The sequence below is a fragment of the Falco rusticolus genome, chromosome 18 (assembly GCF_015220075.1).
Source record: "Falco rusticolus isolate bFalRus1 chromosome 18, bFalRus1.pri, whole genome shotgun sequence".
In the NCBI taxonomy this organism is placed as follows: domain Eukaryota; kingdom Metazoa; phylum Chordata; class Aves; order Falconiformes; family Falconidae; genus Falco; species Falco rusticolus.
Window position 1 is genome coordinate 2,729,563 of NC_051204.1, and position 22,860 is coordinate 2,752,422.

At 45.8% G+C, this 22,860-nt stretch overlaps 1 protein-coding gene across 1 annotated transcript; it reads right to left on the minus strand.

The window, feature by feature from the left end:
- Positions 1-9,441: 9,441 nt before the first annotated feature.
- On the minus strand, positions 9,442-22,780 carry DHX8 (DEAH-box helicase 8). Its single transcript, XM_037411053.1, has 23 exons — positions 22,636-22,780; positions 22,197-22,282; positions 21,528-21,600; positions 21,007-21,092; positions 20,276-20,385; positions 19,868-20,167; positions 19,430-19,574; positions 18,666-18,869; positions 18,090-18,177; positions 17,680-17,777; positions 17,212-17,359; positions 16,882-17,063; positions 16,247-16,441; positions 15,858-16,043; positions 15,141-15,351; positions 14,622-14,803; positions 13,741-13,881; positions 13,267-13,422; positions 12,322-12,459; positions 11,775-11,903; positions 10,510-10,706; positions 10,197-10,376; positions 9,442-9,661 (listed from the first exon to the last, which is right to left on the minus strand). Exons 1-23 carry the CDS (start codon positions 22,745-22,747, stop codon positions 9,442-9,444), a joined length of 3,567 nt encoding a protein of 1,188 aa, XP_037266950.1. The 5' UTR covers positions 22,748-22,780.
- Between the last annotated feature and the right edge of the window lie 80 nt (positions 22,781-22,860).

The following is a 22,860-nucleotide window of genomic DNA, read 5'->3' on the forward strand; positions in this document are numbered from 1 at the left end:
GGGCCAGGAAAGGCTGCTCTCCCTGCCTGGCGAGAGGCCAGATACTCCGAGCAGCCTGCTCTGCTGAGCACCTTTGTGTACCCTGTGTGGTCCAGAGACCTGGTGTTCTGGCAGCTCCTGGCCCTCCTGCCTTGCCCTGCTCCCACCTGGCAAGCACACATCCTCTGGTGTCCTAGCAGTGATGGTGGAGGGGAACCCTTCCATTGGTATAAGCTGCCTTTACTATTTATGAGTGTAAAAATACTATTCATTAATAAATTGGTCTGTCTTTGGCCAGCGCACCTTCATTCAGCCCCTGACTAGTCCTGCCTTACCCTCTGAGCTTGCTTTGCCCATCTCCTCGGCACCAGCCCGCACCCTTGGGTAGCTGATCCAGATGTTTATTTCTGAATCTTGGTGGAGTTAAAGAAACGAACCCTCCCTCGACACGATTGCAACCAGTCATACAACCACGACTGAAAGATCGCAGTGAGATACGTAATGTCTGGCTGCTCCTGGTGTCGGGGGAACATTTCTCTGCAGCTGCAGAGAACGTCGCCCACGCTCCCATGCTGACAGTACACTGGCCACTGAGCCAAGCTCCATGGTTTTAATAAACTTTTTCCCTAAACTTCGCCTCTGTCCCGAGCAGTGGCACTTCCAGGTTGCTTGCCAGGAAAGCCAGTGCGTTACCACCCGCTGAGCTGGGAACAGGATCAGGGCAGCACAGGGCATGCCAGCAATGAGAGTGGCACCCTGTGCCAGGCAGCAGAGCTCGCCTGCCAGGACACAGCCACCCACGTGGGCCTCGGCAAAGGCTACAGCAAGGACAGGGGTTACCCAGAGGTGGAGGAGCCCTTTCACACCGCACCTTCCTCAAGAGAGTCGGGTACCTCCCAAGGAAAGGATTTATAGGTAGGTGCACGCTCCAACTGCTGCAACTCTCTTTCCAATGAATGAGACCAGTAGCTTGCTTCTATTTGCTCTCTCAATCTGCAGCATTCCCAAAGATTCTACATTTATCCAGTATTCCTTAGGCTACCCTCTGACCAGCCAGTTTTCCTTCCAGAAGGGGAATTGGATGACATTTGAGCTCGATGTTTCACTCGGGTTTACCTGTCGAGTCAGTGCAACTGATCAATAGCTGCAGAGCAGTTCTGGGAATCGGCGAGATCAGGTTCTCATAATTGAGGGGCAGTAACCTCCAAAGGGCAGAGATTTATAACCACCAGATCAGAGAGCTGGGAGTCAATAAATACACTCTTGTGTTTCCAGTTCAGCAAGACGGAGAGGCAGCTGATGAGGGGAAGACGTTGGAGGTAATAGACAAGCGTCATAAATTTCTGATGCTGGTCCTGAAAGTGCCAGCCGCAACCCACCGCACAGAAGATGTTTCAGCTTTGCTATCCAGTCACTCACATTCCTGTTCATACAGCAAAGCTGCAACCGCTCTCGGCACAGACAGCAGAGCTGTCTTTTCCTGAGCCAAGTGCTTTCGGCACTTGTGTGGGGAGAAGCGCACGTTACCGGGTGACAGCACGTACAGCCAGCGTAACACACCTTCCAGGCAGTATCCCTTCACCACACAAGTTCACACAACATTAAGCAGGTAGGAAAGGTAAGACAGACACTGTTCTTCAAGGAAAATCCCCTAAACACAAGACTTCTGCTCATGACAAACACTCTGACAGCTGGATGCAAATATACCTAATATTCTCACGCTTCTTTACCATTGTTTACTCATTATACACAAGATCTATTCTAGTGGCTTATTCCTCAGGATGTGATGATGCTTTGGGACCAGCCAGAAATAAATTCTCAGCAGTCATTTCTTCCTAATGTAATTTTTTCCAGAACTTTTTTTTTTTTTTTTCCCCTGTGTGTTGCTGTTATTGCGATGGCTTTGCTGTTACTCCTGCTACATCAACAGTACAAAGCCCACCAGGAACCACCATAAATCTATCACCTCCAACAGGATGCAAAGTTCCTTTCTGGTTATAGTAAATAATTAACATGTAACATTACAGCATGTCCCAGCTGTACCCTTAGAGTGTACCATCTAGGGCAAAGGGACTACCCTTAGTGTTAAAGGGTTGCCAAGCAGAGCTGAACTATCTCGTGCAATTTGCATGAGAATGAATAGTGATAATGAAGAACAAGGACAGGAGCAAATCTCAGTTTGTGGGTCGAGCACTTAACAGGAAGGCAAGAGAGTTACTAGAAAGTGCATTCATCTTTTTCGGGCTGTATACTGCACAGACGGCTGATGTCATCTGAGCCTCGACGCCGTGCCTAGGGTCTGCAGGCAGGTCAGAAGGGGCGATGCATCATCCTTAGTGCTGAGAAGACTGCCGTGATGAGATCTGCCAGGAACGAATTCTGGCCTGGCCAGGCCAAGGCTCCAAAAGCCACACGAACTGCACAAGCATCACCTCAAAAGGAGAGCAGCAGACACCCTTTGGTTCCACTCCTGTCCCACCACACAGGGCCTGGTGGGAGCATCGAGCTCTCTGTACCGGACAGACACGGGTGTACAGCATATTGTCATTGACACCTATTTAAGAGGCTCAGCGGAGCAAAGGAAACCAGAGCTGCCCATGACCCATGACCAGAAGGTCAGTGCTTTTAACCCGAGCCCAAGAGGGATGTTCTCCCCTGCAGCACTAGGGCTGTCAGTGCCAGGTCAGCCTGAGGGACTCGCCATCTCCCTGCTCTGGTGACCCACAGACCGAGCCACAAACTTTGCCACAGCCGAGCTTCCAGGAGGGAGATAAGCAGCTCCCACCCAACCCTGTAAAACACTCCCACGAAGGTTTCCGTGAGACAGTCTTCAGAAGACCTTCTGCTTGGTGTTCAGGCTTGGGGATGAGGTGACGCCACACGAGTGGCGTGCCCTTCGCTCCATGAAGCCAGGCACAGGGGAGCACAGAGAGCTCCCTCCCTGCTCCCTGCAGCTGGGGAGGGCAGCCACGCGCAGCCCTGTGCAGCCCACTCCTCTTTCTGAAGAACGTATCAACAGATACCAGCCTACGTAGGAATCATAGAATCATTTAGTTCGGGAAAGACCTTTAAGATCATCGAGTCCAACCATTAACTCAGCACTGCCAAGTCCACCACTAAACCATGTCCCTGTGTGCCACATCTACACGTCTTCTAAACACCTCCAGGGATGGTGACTCCACCACGTCCCTGGGCAGCTTGTTCCAGTGCTTGACAACTCTTTCCATGAAGGAGTTTGTCCCAATATCCAACCAAACCTCCCCTGGCACAACTCGTTTCCTCTCGTATCACTTGTTACTCGGGAGAGGAGACCGACCCCACCTCACTGCAACCTCCTCTCAGGTAGCTGATGAGGTCCCACCAAGCTAAACACCCCCAGTTCTCTCAGCTGCTCCTCACAGGACTTGTGCATCCAGCCCCGTTGCCCATCTCTGGACACGTTCCAGCACCTCAATGTCCTTCTTGTCACAAGGGGCCCAAAACTGACCAGCGTTTGAGGTGCAGCCTGACAGTGCCGAGTACAGGGGGATGGTCAGCACAGAGCCACGCTATTTCTGACACTGTTTCTGATGCAAAGTCTTTAAAGGGTGGCTTGAGTCTGGTTCTAGGTAAACAAAAAAAAAAGAAAGAATAGCTGAAGATACTTTGCACCAGAGAGTCACTGCTTAGCCAGAGCCCCTGGTTAGGAGATTAATAACTGTTCTCTTGGCCATTGTGGAACTATGGACAGGTATCAGGTGAGAAAGCAAAGCAGCAGAAAGGGAGGTATCTCAGGGGAGCTTATTAGCTGAAATAGCTAATGGCACCTGAAGTGCCTCTGACGTTCTTGCTGAGCTGCTGCCTTGTGGCACCTGTTTCCATTTCCCTGAATTAACTTCACGCATGTTCTGGAGGCTCTGCCCTTGCCGTCCTTCCTGCTCTGGTTCTGTGGGGCCGCGATGCGGCGTGTTCCTCGGCGGGGTCCGGCCACGCCGCGTCCACCAAACCGCTTTCCACCTCCTTGAAGATTTCCACCCAATTAAAGAACCCCAAACCAAATGAACCCAACCTCATGAAGGGGAAAGGTTATCGAAGGAAAACAAACGCTATTGAACAGTCCAGCAGATAGGGTGTTTTAAAAGCACTTGCAAGAACGCACATAATGGAGAAATTAGGAGATCGGCCTACTTTTAAGAGCAACAGAGCAAGAGATGAGCGCAGGCAGCCGCGTGGCACCTTGGCGGGGCTGCAGCCTGTCCCACTGCTCCTGCCCAGGGATGCCAAGGCCTCGCCGGCTGTGGACCCCCGGGAGGCTCCGGCTCTGCCTCTGGGATGGCTCCCCAGGGGCTGCTCCCAGCCATGGTGGGGGTCCCGCCAGCTGCAGGGGCTTCTCCCCAGCCTGCCCTGGAGGCACCACCCCGGCCTGGCCCTGTGCGGCAGAGTGGCCTGTGGCCACCCCCGCTCAGCACCGGTGCCTTTAGCCCAGCGTCACCCCTGGTTCAGCGCAGGGCGAGCCCCGGGTGCCTTGCACCCTGCCAGGCACCCTTGTCCCCTCGCAGGCCGGGCGCAGGCGGCCGCAGAACACGGCCCAGCATGGCTGCCACGACCCTGCACACTGGCCCAGCACTGCACGGGGTGCCCTGGCGTACGGTGCCTGCCTGCCTGCCCCGGGGCTGCTTAAACACAGCGAGGACCCCCAGGATCCAACAACACCCAAGATGAGACGCACAGGGAATGGCCTCCAGCCACCTTCCCTCCCAGAGAGCAGGGCTGGGAGCTCGGCTTTCTACATGGCAGCAGCACCCGTGTGCCCTCAGGGCACCCAGCAGCGCCTGCAGCAGCACCCGTGTGCCCTCAGAGCACCCAGCAGCGCCTGCAGCAGCACCCGTGTGCCCTCAGAGCACCCAGCAGCGCCTGCAGCAGCACCCGTGTGCCCTCAGAGCACCCACAAGCGCCTGCAGCAGCACCCGTGTGCCCTCAGGGCACCCAGCAGCGCCTGCAGCAGCACCCGTGTGCCCTCAGGGCACCCAGCAGCGCCTGCAGCAGCACCCGTGTGCCCTCAGAGCACCCACAAGCGCTTGCAGCAGCACCCGCGTGCCCTCAGGACACTGAGCAGCGCTTGCAGCAGCACCCGTGTGCCCTCAGGACACCGAGCAGCAGCTGCGTCACCCCACAGGTCCTCACCCCTTCGCTGGCTCTGCTCAGCCGAGCGCTCCCTCCTTGACAGCACAGCCTGTGCCCCCAGCACGTGGCTCCCTCGGAGGACAGGCTACTGCAGCCCCTGCGGCTGCTGGTGGCTGGTCTTCTTCCAAACACCTGGAAGCAGAGGTGGCCAGGGAATTCCTGCTGATCCTGCCTCAGAGCCAGGCCGAGAGCTTCATTTCTGTGGAGGTCAAACACAGGTGGAGCCTGGAGGGTGTGGGAGAGAAACACAGCATTCCAATTACTGCAGTAAAAACCAAATCCACCCCAAAGCCATGGGTCCACCTCAACTTTTCAGGGAGCCAGGCTTACACGTAGGGGGATAGGGCAGCGCAGAATCTTTTACAACATGCACGTTTAAATCCTAAATGGACATGGTGGAGATTTAACCAAAGGCAAGAGATGCGTAAGAGTTTAAAAGACTTGTCCCCACACCTCTAATAGATTTTGTTTCCTGAACTTGAAGAAAATCTAACACTGGATTTCCATCAGCAGGCTTTTCAGACCCTGTGGCTGCAGCAGACCTAAATGGTAGAAACTAACATTCACATTCCAAAATAGCCAGGATCTGCTGCTGATCAAGTATGATCCAGTTCACTTCTACCTCCTTGCCTTTTCTCTAGTAAAAGTAATCTAATATTGACCTCAGACAGGAGACTTTTCTACACTAAACAAAAAAAGCACTGCTTTCAGCATCGCTTGCAGAGCAGAGCCATGCTCGGAGAGACCCCCAGGCCTACCAGCCACAAGAACTATAGGATCACAAGAACTATAGGATCATTTTTGATTCAAGGAAACAAACATCTCCAGATCAGCATAGTCCCAGTTCTCCACCTCCAGTGTATGGACAGACCAGCCAGAGGATTTATGTAGGTTAGAGAATATGCACATACAAAACCCATTTGCTAAAATCAGATACTCAGTCACCGTATTCCCAGCTGGCTTGAAAGAACAATACGTTCATAAATGAAAAATTCCATGAAACTGCTAATGGGTCAGTATCACAGCCTTCTGCAATTGTCACACAAATCTCATGAAAATTGCATTACAAAAAAACAAAACCCCCATTGTGTAAGTAGCACATTGCTGTCACACTGGCTCCGGTAACAACCCCATTAATGAGGTTCAGGTAGTTACTATAACAGATGGAACATGTACGGGGCTGGCTGTAAAAATCATATTTATCTTTCTTGCATTAAGGGGAAAAGGCTGGGTTTGGATACGTGAGTGTGCGTGCATGCACACATGAATATGAGTTCTTCTTTCCCTTGTGACAATCAGCCAACACGTGCCAATCAGCCTACGGCACACGCTGCTGGGGTTGGAGACAAAGGATTGTTTGCTCCATCCATTCGGAACACTTCCTATCTCCCCGAGAGTTCCCCTGCCAGGTGAGGGACACATCAAGCTCTGGGGAATCAGAGCGGGGACAGGAACCAGCACTGCTTGGTCCACGCTACTTCCATGTTCCACGAGCCACAGAGCTATCAAGGAGTAGGGAGGTTCAGACGGCTTGGAACTCCTCGGAGGAACCACACAGCATTTTTACATTGCTCCCTGGTCTTCCAGAAGGAGAAGGGGTGGCAGGGGGGAAGCAGCAAGCTACACCCCATCACCCCCTGACGGCTGGTACCATTTTGCCAGCCTCCTGTGGGAACCGCACTCATATTATTATCCTTCCATTTATTCTTGCTCGGCTATTCTCAGCCCCATTTAGCTACAAGTGAACAGGGGGCAAACTACTGTCAGTTTGGTCTCTGCCAACAGTAACCCCAGGGCTTTGGCAGCCCAAGTTCTCCCCCTTAACCAGCGCTGAAGCCTCTTTTCAACACCTTAACCAAACCCAGGCCTGGCAGAGGGCTGCTCCTTGGCTGCAGGTGCTGCCATTGCTGCCACTAAGGAGGCTGGAGACAGGGCAAGCACACCACCTCCTCCTGGCACGTGCATAAAACCCTCTGCCCCACACCAGCCCCCTCTGCAGCACGAGACCTGCTAAAGGCAAGGTGGCAAAGATTGCAGACACACACACACACGTACTTCCATTACTCAGGAAAATTTTAACCGTTACACTAAACATAGCGCCTCCAAAAAGACACGTAGCCTCTGCTGGCAGAGTTTTTGCCTTGAGGTAAGAAACTTGTGCTACCACTTCTAGCGCATTCAGGCAGTACAGCTAAAATGAACCATTTGGCTACAATTTATACCGTTTAAAATAAGGCAGCTCGTTTAGATGGAGGCAGGTTGGCAAGTGCTTACAGGAGCACAGGAGAGCTGAAGAACACCTTCCCCCGCAAGGGGCTACAACACCTATACAGTTATCGAAGCACCGCCAGGACAAAGCATCAAGCCTGTGGTTTAATCCTAGGATCAGGCAGCTTATTTTCAGGTTTTTGCCAACTAAAAATCACATAAAGAGTAGAAGACATTAGGATGTTGCACTCAGAAATCTCAGAGCAGCCAAGAGGCTGGTAAAACTTGCTTAAAAAAAAATAATAATGTGTAAGTGGGTCAAACTTGTAAGCCAGCATTCTTGTTTCACAGGCTAGTTTTAGATGTAGGGTATTCCCAAAGCAAGCAGCTGAGGTCAACATGGAAAAGTTTCTGTAAGGGAATTGAAGCCTATTACTGAAAAAATTACACCAAGGAAAGAAATAACACACACAGAACAGATGACAATTGTTCACTTGTAAAAAAGAAAATCCTCTGTTGATGTATTTCCCCCTACTGTAAAGAGGCTACACTGGAGAAGCAAATACAAAATCAATTTGCAACAGAAATACCTCAAAGGATGTTGTACAACTAGGACTTCCACTGTGTACATTTTCTCTTCTACATCTTTCATTTGACTCTTGAAAGTCAAGTGCAAATTTTCATAGAAAACAGTAACAGATGTACCTGCAGAGCTCATGGAAGGAAAATACGCTTGGAAGAGTATTCAGTAGGACAACCTACTCTGCCTAATGCCATAATGAAAAAAGCCTCCAAACTTACAAACTTTCTAATTCTATTTAACTTTATGTTAACTATTTAACACCATGGGAAAGCTCAGGGCATTTATACAACATCATAAAACATTATATACAACATTCCTGCCCACCTTTGTACACAAATACAGATTTCTTGTATAGCTACTCCTCAGTGTGAAACATTCTTCAAATTCATGGAGTGTAGAATGACCAGCCAACTTAATTCTACTCTTTCCAACAATAATTTTAGCAAATGTCTCAGCTTTGGGAACAAAATAAAAAATAAAAATTGGGTACCTGCAGCTGTGGAGTCAAATGCGTTTCATCTGTTTGCAACAGAAAAATATAATTTACAGATCGCTTCAGCATGAGCACACACTGGATAGTCAATTTGTTTTTAAACAAGCAACTGTTACACAACATTTTACAGACATTTTAGCTGTAAGAGTATATCCTATTAAAAAAACCAAACCAACAGTTGTGATGTCACCAAACAATGTAAGTGGAAATAAAACACATGACACATTGTCTAGAAAGTCTAAACATCTGTAACCACTTACGTCCACAGACAGAGCCGTGCTACAGAGTGGATGTGGTTAATTACCGTTTGATATACTAGCCCTCAGCACACAGGAGATGGTGATGAAGGATAAGGCTTGCAGTCTGACCTGTGCCGTTGTCCAAGTATAACTGACATTCTAGCCGGGTTTCAAGGGATCCTTCCTTCCTTCGCCCAAAGCTGCAGATGCTAAGTACCTCACCACAGATGGCTTGCATGAAAGACAAATCATTACACTGAACAGGAAAACGCAAAAAATAGGAAAAATGGAGAATAAGCGGCTCCCAAAAAACATCCACTGTCCAAGAGCATAAGAAGAAATAAATCCCTTGCAGCAGGGTAAAGAAACAAACTATTCCAGCATCTATTTGCCTGATCATTAAGAACACAGTTATGGTGGTGGACAACTATTTTTTAATCATTATCTTTTTGCTGTTCTTCAGCTCAGCGCCCAGATCTCCAAGTCTTAAGTTTTGTCTCTTAAAAGAAGAATGACTAAAGAACTGCTCCAAGAACTGTTTCTGAAATGACTCAACACACTGAGAAGACTCAGGGCCACCAGCTGTGGAATCCGAGGGGCAGCCAACACAAGCACACATCGCCCCCGTGTGCTTTTGCTCTGAAAACACTTCTTTTCCGATCATTTTGTAGGTAAGCTTCAACTGACATTCGCCTTTCTTTCAGGACACTTGCAACAGTGGAAAAACTGCAGTCCCACAACTACAAACCCAGCCAGACTCCAGGGGGGAACCAGGCTCATCGCCGCCTGAATGCACGTGATATCCTCCAAGCGTTGGGCTCCTCGTAGCGATTGTACAGGGGCTCCAGCCGCTGCTGCTTTTTCTGTTTGCTCAGCTTGGTTGGATCAGAAACCTTGAAGAAAGCTGGTGCAAATTCCACCAGCCAGCGAGGATCGATAGTCGTCACTTCACGCATATATTCCTTGGTGGTCAGCACCAGTTCATGATACACCACCCTGTAAAAAGGGAGAGCAACTTTGGAAATCACTTTTTCCAAACAAGAAGAGACAAGACAAAGGCTGGAGTATCTAAGCTTGCCCCTTTATTTCAGTTTCACCCTCCTTCAGTAGAAGGCTCCTTACAAGCTACAACACAGGCTCCAAAAGAACCATCCAGAAGAACTATCTTCTTTTTCCCCCTCCTACTTCACGACTACTCTTCAGCGTAGAACTACTTCAATCCATTTAAAACAATTCTCTCCTCCCTCACCCTCCAACACTCTGTGTTTTAAACTCACTTCCACAACACAGAAACACAAAGCTGTGGGCTGCCAGCCTGGCCCTGGCTCACAAAACAATTCTCACCTCTGCGCAGGCACTGATTTTAGCAGCAGAAAGAGCCAAAAGCTCTTGAAATTTTCTCAGTCTTCTCACTGCTGAGAAATCAGCAGCCTATACTTCCATCTGTACTCCACAAATAGCGCACACCACAACCTTTTCAGTTTTGAAGTCTGAACCGAAAGAGAAAATTACGTGATACTGCCTTTCTTACCATTCTGGCTGCCTGTTGAAGAGAGCACTGGATGGGTGGATATAGACAACTTGTTGATCAATGAGTGTCCGATAACCCTCCTGGGGATCCTTCTTTGCTGCATTTCGGAAGAAGCCACTACAGATGGCCTTCTGGACTCGAACCGTTGCCTTCCCACAGGATACCACATCCAGCTTGTGCCTGTCAGAGAAGAATTAAAGAGAAAAAAAAATTTAAGAGTTCTCCAGTTTTGGGTGCAGTGACCAACATCAGATTGTTCAGCTACTACACTGTAAGAACACTAAGAAAACCAATTCCTTCTTGGCATGCTCACCTGTCCATAATGCCCAACATCTGCTTGCGGATGTCCTGTGCCCTGCGTAAGGATCGGGCCTGGATAAAATTTTCGTAGCACCAGGGGTTTGAAAACTTATTATTCTTCCAGGAATTGTACACAGCCAGCAGAGTGAGGTGGTCACCTTCTGTTTGATGGAACTTGGCTTTCTTTTGATCAGCAAGTGCTTGTTTATCCTAACACATAAAATATGTATCAATCAGGTATCATATCACATCATAGAGACAATCCTCGTGCAACATGAAGGACAGTTTTACCACAACTTCTTAAGTCTCTCAAGAACCATGATATAAGTGGGAAAACAACATAAAATTTTGAGTGGTGAGTGACTAAGGACCAAGTAACGAGAATCTAAAGGTTACTGGGATTGCTCTCACTAAGCCAAAACTACACCTGTATGAAAGGAAAGCCTAGACCCATCCTGCCAAAGAGACCTCATGTAGACTCTCCTAAAGACTCTCCTACGGGTGACAAGAACTTCACCAGACATGATGAAAAACTGTTTTTGTCTGGTTGGGTTTTTTCCTGATACTTTTTATTCAATTTCAGTCCCTATTTTCAAAAGGACGCTTCAAAGTAAATGGCTCATTTACGCTGTACGAAGCATATGCATGCATTGAACTACCTAGTTTTTTATTCCTCTAGAAGAACCTCAATTACACATCAACCAAGGTGCCGAAGCTTTGACCCTGCTGGCCTACCCACCTCTCCCCACTTCTCCGATCTGAAGATAAAACATTAATCAAACACTGTGGCTACACAGATCAGAACTGAAGTTAACAGGCTGCACTGCAGCAGGCCAACATAACAAAGAAAAAACAGATTCAAGAGGAGGCTGCTGTTGAGGAATCCTACCACAGCATAGTCTGCTGCTTGCTGACTTAAAAGAAATCAGCACAGCATAGGATTGCCATGAAAAAAATACCTTCTGCGTATCTGAAAATGACAAAGGCGTTCTGAACAACAGAGCCGGGACTGACTTGGTTTAGGGTTGTATGTGTTTACTGGGAAATGCAAAAGAGAATATGAGACTTCTAACTTCCATCTTCCCATCTGCAAAGAAAGCACCAACGTACACACCTACAGGGTACTTAACCAAAAAGTACAACAGAAATGTGACGTATGAGCAGTAAAACCGAGCTACAGGTTTATTTTGGCAAATAGGCTCACTCTCTAACACCCGAGGCAGGCACACAAAAAGCACCCAAACTGTAACACTGCTGCTTCTTGGCTGCATTCCTTACCTTTGGCCTGTAGAACACATTCTGTACAGAGAGCATGGAGACTATTGTTAACATTTCCTCGCTGCATCCCAGATGTACCGACATGATCAACATCTTACACAACATAGGCTCCAAGGGAAATTCTGCCATCTGCAAGAAAGGTGTTTCAGGGTACCCTGCAACATCTTGGGAAAATCTCGAGTTTTTTCTCAAGGCATTGCTCTTTCTTCATGCTTCCCTTCTTAAGTGGCGTGCTTTACACCCAGAGTAACTTTACTCAACATGAAGCAAATTATTTATCCATATTCACTATCACAAGAATATCCCGACACTTCGAAATTTTTAAACATTAATAAAAGCAACCTTATGAATGAGGAGAAATATTAGCAGCTCCTTAAAAAGCAGAAGGTACATAACTATGGTAAGCAAAAAGTTACCAATAAAGCATAAGAGAATAATAGGAAAAGGAAACTAACAGTGCCAGGCAAGTCCTTAGACACGTACTCTCATGTCACCCCCTAAATATTTGCAACCCAGCCCATGCTAAGAAGTATTCTATTTTGCCTACCCTGCGCCCAAGTCGAGTGAGCAGTCCCTCATCATCCAGAGCTCCCAGAGTGTACAGCTGCTCCATGGCAGTTATCAGCGTTTCCATCGGGGGAGCATCCATGAAGTCAAAGGAGAGCAAATCATTGATGCCCATAGCCTAAACAGAGGGAGGGGAAAAAACTCAAAACACTGAGAAGGAAGACACCAAACTCCAGCCAGAGACACGTAACCCTCAAACAATGAGGCACTACAGAACCTTAAGCAACGCTAGCCTCAGGTCCTTATCCTGACTGTAACGGCAGTCACAAACACATGGCTGTATTTCTACACTTGAGATAATCTGCATTGGCTTTCACCCCCCATCCAGTTTGCTGGTCTCTTTGGTACCGGTTCCATACACCTCCCAGGCAAGATGATTCAATTGAGGAGACACACAGGCTAAACGCTGGTTTTGCGGACTTCCTGCCTTGTAAACCAGTGTGGCTTGACAGCTCCAATGCACACTAAATACATCTCCACACTTCCCCTTGTTCCCAGAAAGGGGGAAAGGCAACAGCTTCCCCAGCTGCTATGTACTGGGTTAGATCCAGTCTGCGGACTCCCAGAGGGGTGGTACACATTTGGAATATGTGTAAGTTTGGAGATCAAAAATCACTTTAAAAAAGCATCTTATCGGTTAACAACATAAGATTCCTGTTCCTCAGACCTCCTGCAGCTAACTGTTCTGTGCAGCTGAGGCCAGTCATTTAGGTGGACATTCAACATTACAACCCTCAATAGCAAAACGGAGGAGCAAGCTCAGTGCCTGAGAATTGGATTTGATGTAGTCTCCCCTCCAAAATACCTCCGTTGACTAGAAGGATCTGAAACTACCAAGCACTTCACGAAGCTCATAAAGGCACAGACTCATCTACTGAAATGCTTATGATCGTGTTGGCTTGTTACAAGATGCTGAAATACCCACCTTCAGGGAAAGCACCGTACTGGCCAAATTTGTTCTCTGGATTTCAGGCACATTGGTGGTTAGCATTTCATCTCGATAAGCACGCTCTGTGTATAGCCTATAGCATTTTCCTGGGCCTGTTCTTCCAGCCCTTCCTGCTCGCTGCTTTGCTTGAGCCTAAAGGTTACAAGACATCTCAGTGAACAGGTCCGAACAGGCACAGGTGAAAACAAGTAAAATAAAATCATTATTCACAAGTTTTTTCCTATTATTAGAAAGAGATTTTCAATACAACACAGGAAAGTATGTATTCTTTAGGCACAGCCTCAAGGCCTCTCCGAAAGTTATCAGAAATGTGGTTTCATTATTGTCTTCGCTTTACTTCCATGTGCTTGAATGCCACATCATCAAGATACACATTACTAGTGGGGGGGTGGGGGAAGTAAAAAATAAAAAAATAAAAAATAAAAAGAGAGTCAAACACAGAACGCCTACCTGTGAAATCGGTGTAACAACCAGCTGGTCAATCCCAGTCTTGGAGTTATAAACTTTCTGCTTCACAAAGCCAGGATCAACTACATAATATATTCCATCAATAGTCAAAGATGTTTCAGCAATGTTAGTGGCGATGACAACCTGCAAACAACAGTTTGGTTCAGCACCAGTTCTGTGTCTGGTTGCCAAGCCAACCATGTTCCTCAACTTAATCCACTCTACCTGATGCAAGCAGTTTGTTATAAATGCAACTACTATCACTTAAAAGATAAACTGTTCACAGAGGAACAGAAAGAAGAGTTACCTACTGTCAAAGATGGACAGGTTTTAAGTATCTGCATTTGGTTTAGATTTGGGCAATACGGGAGAAAAGCATGATAAAATCTGTAATTAAAAGCAAGTGAAAGATCACTGTAAGTTCGTAAGCAGACTGCACTGACGTCAGGGGGAATTCCTGCCTACCACTCAAACACAGTGCGTATTTGGAGAAGCATCTTCCAGAAAACTATCTCAAGATATTCACTAGCTGTTTGGTAGGAAATTTACATCCATCCAACAGGAACTGCATTTAGATCTCATTAAAGTTAATATCCTTGAAAGGCAGCATTAAAAAACACGTCGAGCACATTCCACACAGGTCTGCTAAACCATATGTTTTCATATACATTTTCAACGGCTTAGGTAACACGTACAGGCATGTATGCAACCAAAAACATGATCTACGCTACGTATGACACCTTTTCTCCAAAATTACACCATTTTGTCTGAAGCGGTAACTAACAGAATCAGAAATGCTAAAAAAAAAGTATGATTAGCAGCATAATACACCTCATCATTATAATATATCAGCAGAAGATGAAGCCACACTTAGCTGAAATTACCTTTCTGCTTCCTGGTGGGGCTGGGTCAAAGATCCTGGTTTGCATTTCACTGGGTAGAGCTGAATATACTGGTAGGATAATTAACTCTGGCACATCAGGTCCTAGAGATTTCATCCTCTCATAGAGGATTTCACAGGCAGTGTCAATCTCTTCCTGACCAGTCAGAAACACCAAAATGTCACCTACACAGGAAAGAAATGAAAACACCCACAGAATCAATTCTGTTCTGTGCAGCTCCTGCATGGCCACATTTCGATCCCTCACCTTTTCCATTTAAAGCAGAGGATCCCCAAGTCTTGCTGGCCCCTGGGCAGCAACTCTTAGCCAGAAGCAATGTACTTCTGTCTCTCACTCAACTTTTTCAACATTTTATTTACTGTATTTGCAAACAGTAGATGGTCGTGCCAAGAGCATTTTGCCCACATTACTAATACATGATCCGTGACTTACAGAATGACCTTGCTCATAGGTATTAAGAGTCCTTGAATCACCAATAACTCTACACCATTCTCCGCTCACCTGGTGGCTCTGTTAAGTGGATCTGCATTACTGTGATCAGACTGGCATCCAAATAATCTGTCTCTGGCTCTTTTGTGTACAGTATTTCTACTGGGTATGTTCTGCCAGGAATTGTGAAAATCGGTGCTTCGTAGAAATACTGAGAGAATTTCACAGCATCCAGCGTCGCTGACGTCACTATCAGCTTCATATCCTGCCGTTTCTGCACCGTCTATAGCAGGATAGAAAGTTCTCAGGTCATTTATTGCCTTCGGGACTATTAACATACACCACTTGACTTAAGTCAGAGAAATACGACCAGGAGTATCAGGCATTTTAATGCCTGAGTAGACAGCAACTCATTCCAGCCTCAGAATTTCAAAAAATTGACTGCTAAGGTTGCATTTCAAACCTTTCTTAGCAGCACCTATTAGGGAAAGCCTTTGTCAGAGAGGGAAGAGCAAAGCAAGAACACTCCTCTACTCATCCACCATTATGAGCATCGTGGATTGCCAATTCTCATTGTTTCTGCTGAATTTTACCTGCTTTGTCTTCACACAAAAGCTCATCTTATGAAAATTTGGACTACAAACCCTTACGAGCATTTGCTTTGCTTCAGAAAAGGCTCAGAGCACGTGAATGAACTTGACTTGTGTGACCTTGCCTTTCCCTGTGTGCTCCTACCCACACACAGCATACAGAGGACACTGAAGCAATAAAAATCAGATGTGACATTACCTTCTTCAGCAGTCCGAAGAGCACATCGGTGTGTATGGTCCTCTCATGGGCTTCATCCAGCATGATAATGGCATACTGGGTCAGATCAGGATCTATCAAGCACTCCCTCAGTAACATACCATCCGTCATGTATTTGATCACAGTTTCAGGGCTGGTGCAGTCTTCAAAGCGAATGGTGTAGCCAACCTAGAAAGAAGAGTTGCACAGAAACTGAAGCTACAGATTTAAGTTATTGGCACTGTTAATTCCCAGTTTTATTATTCTGCGAGCTCATTTCACAGCCTGCAAGGGAACAGACACATGAACACACAAGCAAACTAGCTCCAGTACTGATTTTTCCCATTTTTACTCATGCTTATTTTGGCATGTCCTTCAGCATGGAAATTCACCTCCTGTCCCAAGCAGCATCCGAATTCCTCCGACACCCTCTTCGCAACAGACATTGCAGCCACTCTGCGAGGCTGAGTACATCCAATCTTTCCTCTTGATGTATACCCTGCCTCAGCCAGGTATTGGGTAATCTGTGTTGTTTTCCCAGATCCCGTCTCTCCAATAACGATCAGAATCTGGTTGTCATGCACAGCCTAGAAAAGATCGTAATAGAAACACTTGTCAAAATAAATAAAAAAAAAACAACCAAAAAACACCAAAAGAACCCAAGAAAGCAAACAAAATCAACATAGCGTATCTAGGACTAGACTGAGCACCTATTGCTCTTGCTCCAGCTGACCAAACCAAAAATCATACAAGTGTTCTTACTGATCAAGTCAGCAAACTGCTTAACCATTTATCTGGCTCATCGCTTGCCGACACAATCCTGGCTTCAATTTTGACTTATATCAACAAATATCTGGAGCTTTAATGAAGTATACAGCTATATATGATCCTTTAAAATAATTATTCCAAACTACAGCTCTGCACTTAAAATTATCAACTGGCTATGCACCTGTCAATAAGCTGAACCAAGAATACTTACTTTAAACTATTGCTTGCTCAAACAAGAATGCCATTTCAAGAGTCTTACTTGTATCAGCTGCTCCTTCAGTCTGAAGATTGGGAGACTCTCTCTCTGCTCAATGATGGAAAGCTGCGTCTTCTTACCATAAGAAGCTTTGTTGCCACCAAATGCATGTTTCTTCCATTCTGGGATATCATTGGGCATCATCCCAATACCTCGCATGTTTGCAGCTATTTGTCTTCCATCCACTAGGAAAGAAACAATTTCACCACTGCATGTAGTTTCACACAGCACAGACCCTGATGATCCTGCTCCTACTGTTCCAATACGCATGCTTTCTATATTTGTGTGTTTAAGTATTTTTTTAAGTTCCTACTGAGATGTGTTCAGACATACCATCAGGGAGAGGATCCACCCAGTGTGTGTTGAGTCCCATGGGGATAGAATCCATCTCTGCTTCTCTCTGGGCTTGTTTAAGTTCTCGTCTCTCTTTAGCTAAAGCACTCTGCATCATTGCAGCCTGGGACAAGGAACCGTCTGGATTCTGGAAAGTAAGTAAAAAGATTTCAAGCGGTCCCAGTCCTCCAGTAAGAAAAAGCAGAACAGAGAAAGTATGTTCTAACACACTTATGTGACACGAAATGTGCATTAGCCTGCAGCAGCAACCAGTTTTATTATTCCACTTACTATTCTACAGTTAAGGAAGAATCCAGCCTGGTAAGTAAAGAAAGGACCTTCAGTTCAGTGGTAATGTTTTTCAGGGCTCCCAGGTGGAAATGTCCAGGTGGAAAACTGGTTATTAAATTCCACGATATTTATTTAATTAAATCAACCATATTGGTTTTAGTCCTGGAAATCTCTTACCTTTACTATTTTGATGGGACTCATATCCATGCTCTGTTTAGTATGACCTCGAAGGAATGGTGGCTCTTCTTCAACCAACTCAATCTCAAGGTCCTCATCTAAAATCCACAAGTGACAATTTTTATAGAAAAGCTAAAGATCTTTCAAGTACACAAAAGTACCTCTTCAAACAGTGCTTGACAAAGTGCTTAGTTTTAAAAGTGAAAACACCACAAATAAAAAGAATGCACAGACAGGGCACATCCAAACGTCACTAACAATAAGGCTAGAGCAACCCTAGCTCCAAATGTTTACGAGAGCAAATTGTGAGATGCTTCACATCCTCTTGTATCATCATCTCTTTCTGAATCAAAACACAATCCGAAACACAAGGAATTTACAACAACAAGAAGACTACTTGGAAATCCTACCTTCTTCATCATCAACTTTAGGAAGAATCCCAGTCTCCTCATCAAAGTCAGGAAACTCTTCCTTGGAAAGCACATTAGCTGCAATCATCTGGGAAGAGAATGTATACAACATGAATTTGCTCCCATAAATGAACATAACTCATACCTACAAGGTCTGGCTATTGCCAGACCTGTAAAACAGGAACAAAGAAATGTTGTGATTTCAGGAAAAGGAAAATACATTCTAGCACCTCTCCCCATGTCATCCAGTCTCTGAGCAAATAGTCCTTTTGTTATTCTAAATACCATGAGTATGAGACAGCTGGCTTCGGCATGGCAGGGCTGCACCGATAACCAAATACCACCCAAGTGTCACCGGAGTTATTCCCCAGGTCACAGCGATCTCTGGAAGTTACCTGGCCCAACTCAAAGCAGAGCTAACTTTACAGTTAGAACTAGCTAAAGTCCCAAATCATAAGAAGGTGGCAATTTAGAGGTGAGGAGTAAGTTAGACGAACAGCAATGGAGCTGTATTCTAGTTCACGAAACCCGCTAGCAACTTTTCTGACACCCTATTTCCCTCAGTACAAAACACACCTGCTTTATTTCCCATTTCTCTGGGTCTGAAATTCGGGTGAGGCGTTTCCGTTCAAGGCTATCGTCCTCCACCTCCGGGGCGTTCACCAGCGACAGGTGACTGGGTCTGTCCGGGTTTCTCATAGAAGTTTCTTCATTGCTCTCTCCAACCAGGTTTCTCCTCCGGTTTGGGTTCAAATCTTCCCCAGTGTCTTGATCAACATCCTACATTACGAGTGATTAATTAATCAGTTCTATCTACATTGCACTTCCCTTTATCTATTAACTCTAACACAGGAGAAAAAGCAGAGTACACTTCTCAGAGAAACTACTGCCGACAACAGCCCATATACAGAAAATGCTGGTTTGCGTGCTTTTTTTTAAATTTTTTTTCAGCTGGTACTGTGAAGTAAGTATACCCCAAGGCCTGGAACACTCTACTCTGCCTTGGCAATAGCAGTGATTTAGTGTAAAATGAAATACTTCCCTGAGACTGAAACAGGAAGACAAACATAGCAACAGCTTGAGGTTTGCCTTGTCACTTAGCTAACATGCCAAGTGGAAACATTCTTAGGAACACTACATCAAAAACAAGAACCTACAGAAAATGAGTAAACAGTAATAAGCCACTTAAATACAGAACAGTAACTCAATTTGTTTAACTCCCACTTGGATGGTTATGTATTAGTTTTCAACAGACAGATAAAAAAATAGCAAAAGAGGTAATCTTTAAGAAGTTTGGCACCATGCATTCTATTATAAGCACTATAGAAAGTCTTCCATACCTTCATGCTCAGGCTTGTTTTGGAGCCAGTAAAGGATAACACTTTGACTTTTACTCTTTGTCCTTTGCTCACAACATCAGCAACATTGGCAACCCGTCCTTCTCTTCGAAGCTCTGAGATGTGGACCAAGCCCTCCCAACGCTTCCTGCAGGTGAAACAAACAGAGGGGTATGAGACGTGCATTATTACTCCGACAGCTCCTCTGATCATTCAGAGTCTGAATTCAAATGTTTTGTTGTCCACCAATTGTGTGAGTTCGTAAACTGGTTTTTATAGGAACATTCTCTGCTGTCGAATTTATTTTGCTGAAAGAGACCCTCATTTTGGCATCAAAGCCAAGCATCCCTTATTGTAGGCTCACAACCTCTTTAAGATACTAGCAGAAAAGAGAAAATCGGAAGGAATAGTAGCAGATTCATTGTGCACATCAGAAGGTACCTTAGTCCTTCCAGCTGCACAAAGCATCCAAATTGCATTATACTCGTGACTTTGCCATTGTAGATGTCTCCAATGGAAGGCTCCTCAGGTGGCGGACGGTCTATGTGCTTGTCTCTCCATCTCTCATTGCTTTTCTCATTGTACTTCTCTCGGTCCTTACGGTCCCTACTGGGACTCCGACTTCTGCTCCTTGACCGGTATCTGGATTTTCCCCTGTTCCTATCCCGAGACCTAGAGCGAGATCTGTGCCTTCGTTTCCTGTCCCTGCTACGACTTCGGCTCCTCCTCCTTTTCTTTGCCCTAAGAAACAAACATTACACATCTGCAGTGAAATTCCACGTACGAACAGAGCGAGCAGGCAATGCAAACGGCCAATACTCATCCCGCAAAGACATACTAGCAACCTACCGGTGGTCACTGCTCCTCTGCTTGGCCTGCCTGTCCACACTAGGCATCAGAGCTTCAAGCTCTTTAAGCGCGTCAGCTGCCACTTTCACATCATCTTCATCCAGCATATTCTGCAAGAACAGAGAACCATTCTGTAGGGCGGCTGATAAAAAGTCTGCAACAGAGAATTAATCCCCAGGAAAGCCAACCACATGCATATCTATTTAGAAGGAATGTAAAATAAAGAAAGATCAGACACATTGTGTGATGGTGGGGGGGCAGTAATAAAGCTATCGCCCTATTTTGGCACAATATTGAGACAATTCTGCTTTTATACAAAAGAGAGCTTAATCTCAACACTTCAAGTTATTACAGAAATATAAAACGCCAGTCCCTTGTAGCATCTATATGTTCAAAATATTTATCTAGTTTGTAATCCATCGTTACTTTGAACATTACATAAGGAAGACCAGGCTACACATTTCATGTCACAAGAGCCTCATCTTCCAGGTATTCTGCAAAACAGTATGAACGTGGCAACTGCTGTAACGGCTGTTCTGGGTAACTGTATACAATAACACCGGCCTGTGCCTCTTTTGGATTTCACTTCTCATAGTCCCGCTTTTATGCATGCATTAGTGTGACACACTCGCATTAACATGAAAAAACCCTTGAAAATAAGAGCGGAAAAAAAAGTTAAAATAATTACGTTTTCACATACTCACAAAATAAAACTGAAATTATGACCTTACCCTAACGTTGGGATTGTCTGGCCTACAAAGGGCTGGAAACAATTCCTTCAACTTTTCCTTCTCTGATTTGGGTTTGACAACTGTCTCTGATTTTGAGATGAAAAACAAAAAAAAAAAACAAACTTAGAAGAACAAGAATTATTTGCTCTTGATTTTTCTGTAACTGAATATAAAGTTTAACTTCCACCTGAATGCAAAGGTTGATAGACACGATACAGAGATCCATTTCAAAAATTACAGTGTTACCTTCCTACAAAATAAATTCCGATTAGTCAATCTGTGAAATACAGAAATACTCTGAATAGCGTACTCAGTATGTTTTGAGTGCCTAAACAGCTTTGCTAATCTACCACTAACAACAGAGAGACTCTGACTGCAATGATAAGATAAAAGGTCTTGCCTTACAGGACTAGAGCAATAAATTACGTTAACCTCACCAAACAGGGCCAAAACCTACAAAAGACTGAAGAGTTTCGTTTTCCTTTTTACACTGAACCATTAAGAGACAAGATTACGCCTACCTTTGCTAGTAGATGGTTTTGGTGGAGGCCGCATTGTCTGTATGAGGCGCAGCAAATTACTGATAAGAGAATCCTGAAAAATTTAATAAAATACTTCAATCTAAGAAATGACCTGAACGCTATTTTTCATTATTAGAAGGCACAAGTGAGGGTTTATTAGCAGGACAAGAAGCTCAATTCTGAAGATGCAGGTTCATTTTTAGAAAGTAACACTGGATTTCATGTACATCCTAAAAAGAGGTAAGTTGAATCGGAGATGATTATGATAATTCCATGTAAATGACTTTTATACTTATCACCTTTAACCACCTATTTAATCCAACTATAGTTATTTCCGAGAAACTCATGATCACAGCATCCAAGTATCATTAAAAGACTTACAACAACATTTGCCTTTGTGAAAAATTGTTTCTTCTGTATTTTATACACTCAACAAGAAAATAAGCAGTTCCAAGTTCTCAGAAGGATGCTTTACAAAGATTACAAAAGTTTAAAAAAAAGGAGAGGGGGGAGGCTTTGCTTGATGAGATGGGCATATTCAAAAGCTAATTAGTGTACAGCTTTCCAGCTGAAGAAGACCAATAGTCACTCCTCACACTTAAAACAAAAAAGTCTACAAAACATACAAGGACAAGAACAACACATAAATAACACTCAGATCTCACTTACGGTGAACTCAGCACCATTCTTTTGAAGAACTGCTTTAAACGTGTCAAACGTAGTGTTTTTCTCAGCAAGACTTATCACAAACTCGGCTGTGAAGAAACAGCAGAAAGGAAATTAGAACAAATAATTAAAAGGCTGTGTAAGTACTTGGTGTTTGGGTCAAGGCTGCCACAACGGCAGGGCCCAGGGCAGCCCACCGCGCTCGGACAAGCCCCAGTGCTGCTCGCAGCAGCCGCGGCCGCCTCCCGAGGCCTCTCGCAGGAGCCCAGAGCGAAGCGCGTTTTTAAGAAAAATCACGGCGGTTTCCTCACTTCGAAAAGCCGCTTGACAAGACTCGTCCTGGTCGCCAGAAACGGCTACGCCCGCCCTTCCCCCCGCCGGGCCAGGCCCGCGCCGCGGCAGAGACCGGCCAGCCATGCCCCGGCAGCCCTGCCGCGCTCACCCAGGTCCTTGTCGTTGATGCCCAGGTGGTTGTCCAGCTCCGTGCAGACCTTGGAGACCAGCGACAAGTACTCGAGCTTCGCGAGCTCCTCCATGGCCGCCAGGTCCGCCATGATCCCTCCCGCCACCGCGCACGCGCCGCGCCACTTCCGGATCCGGGGCGCGACCGCCCCGGCCGGCGACGCGGGCGCTGACCATAGAGAGGGCGGAGGGTGCCAGAGCGACT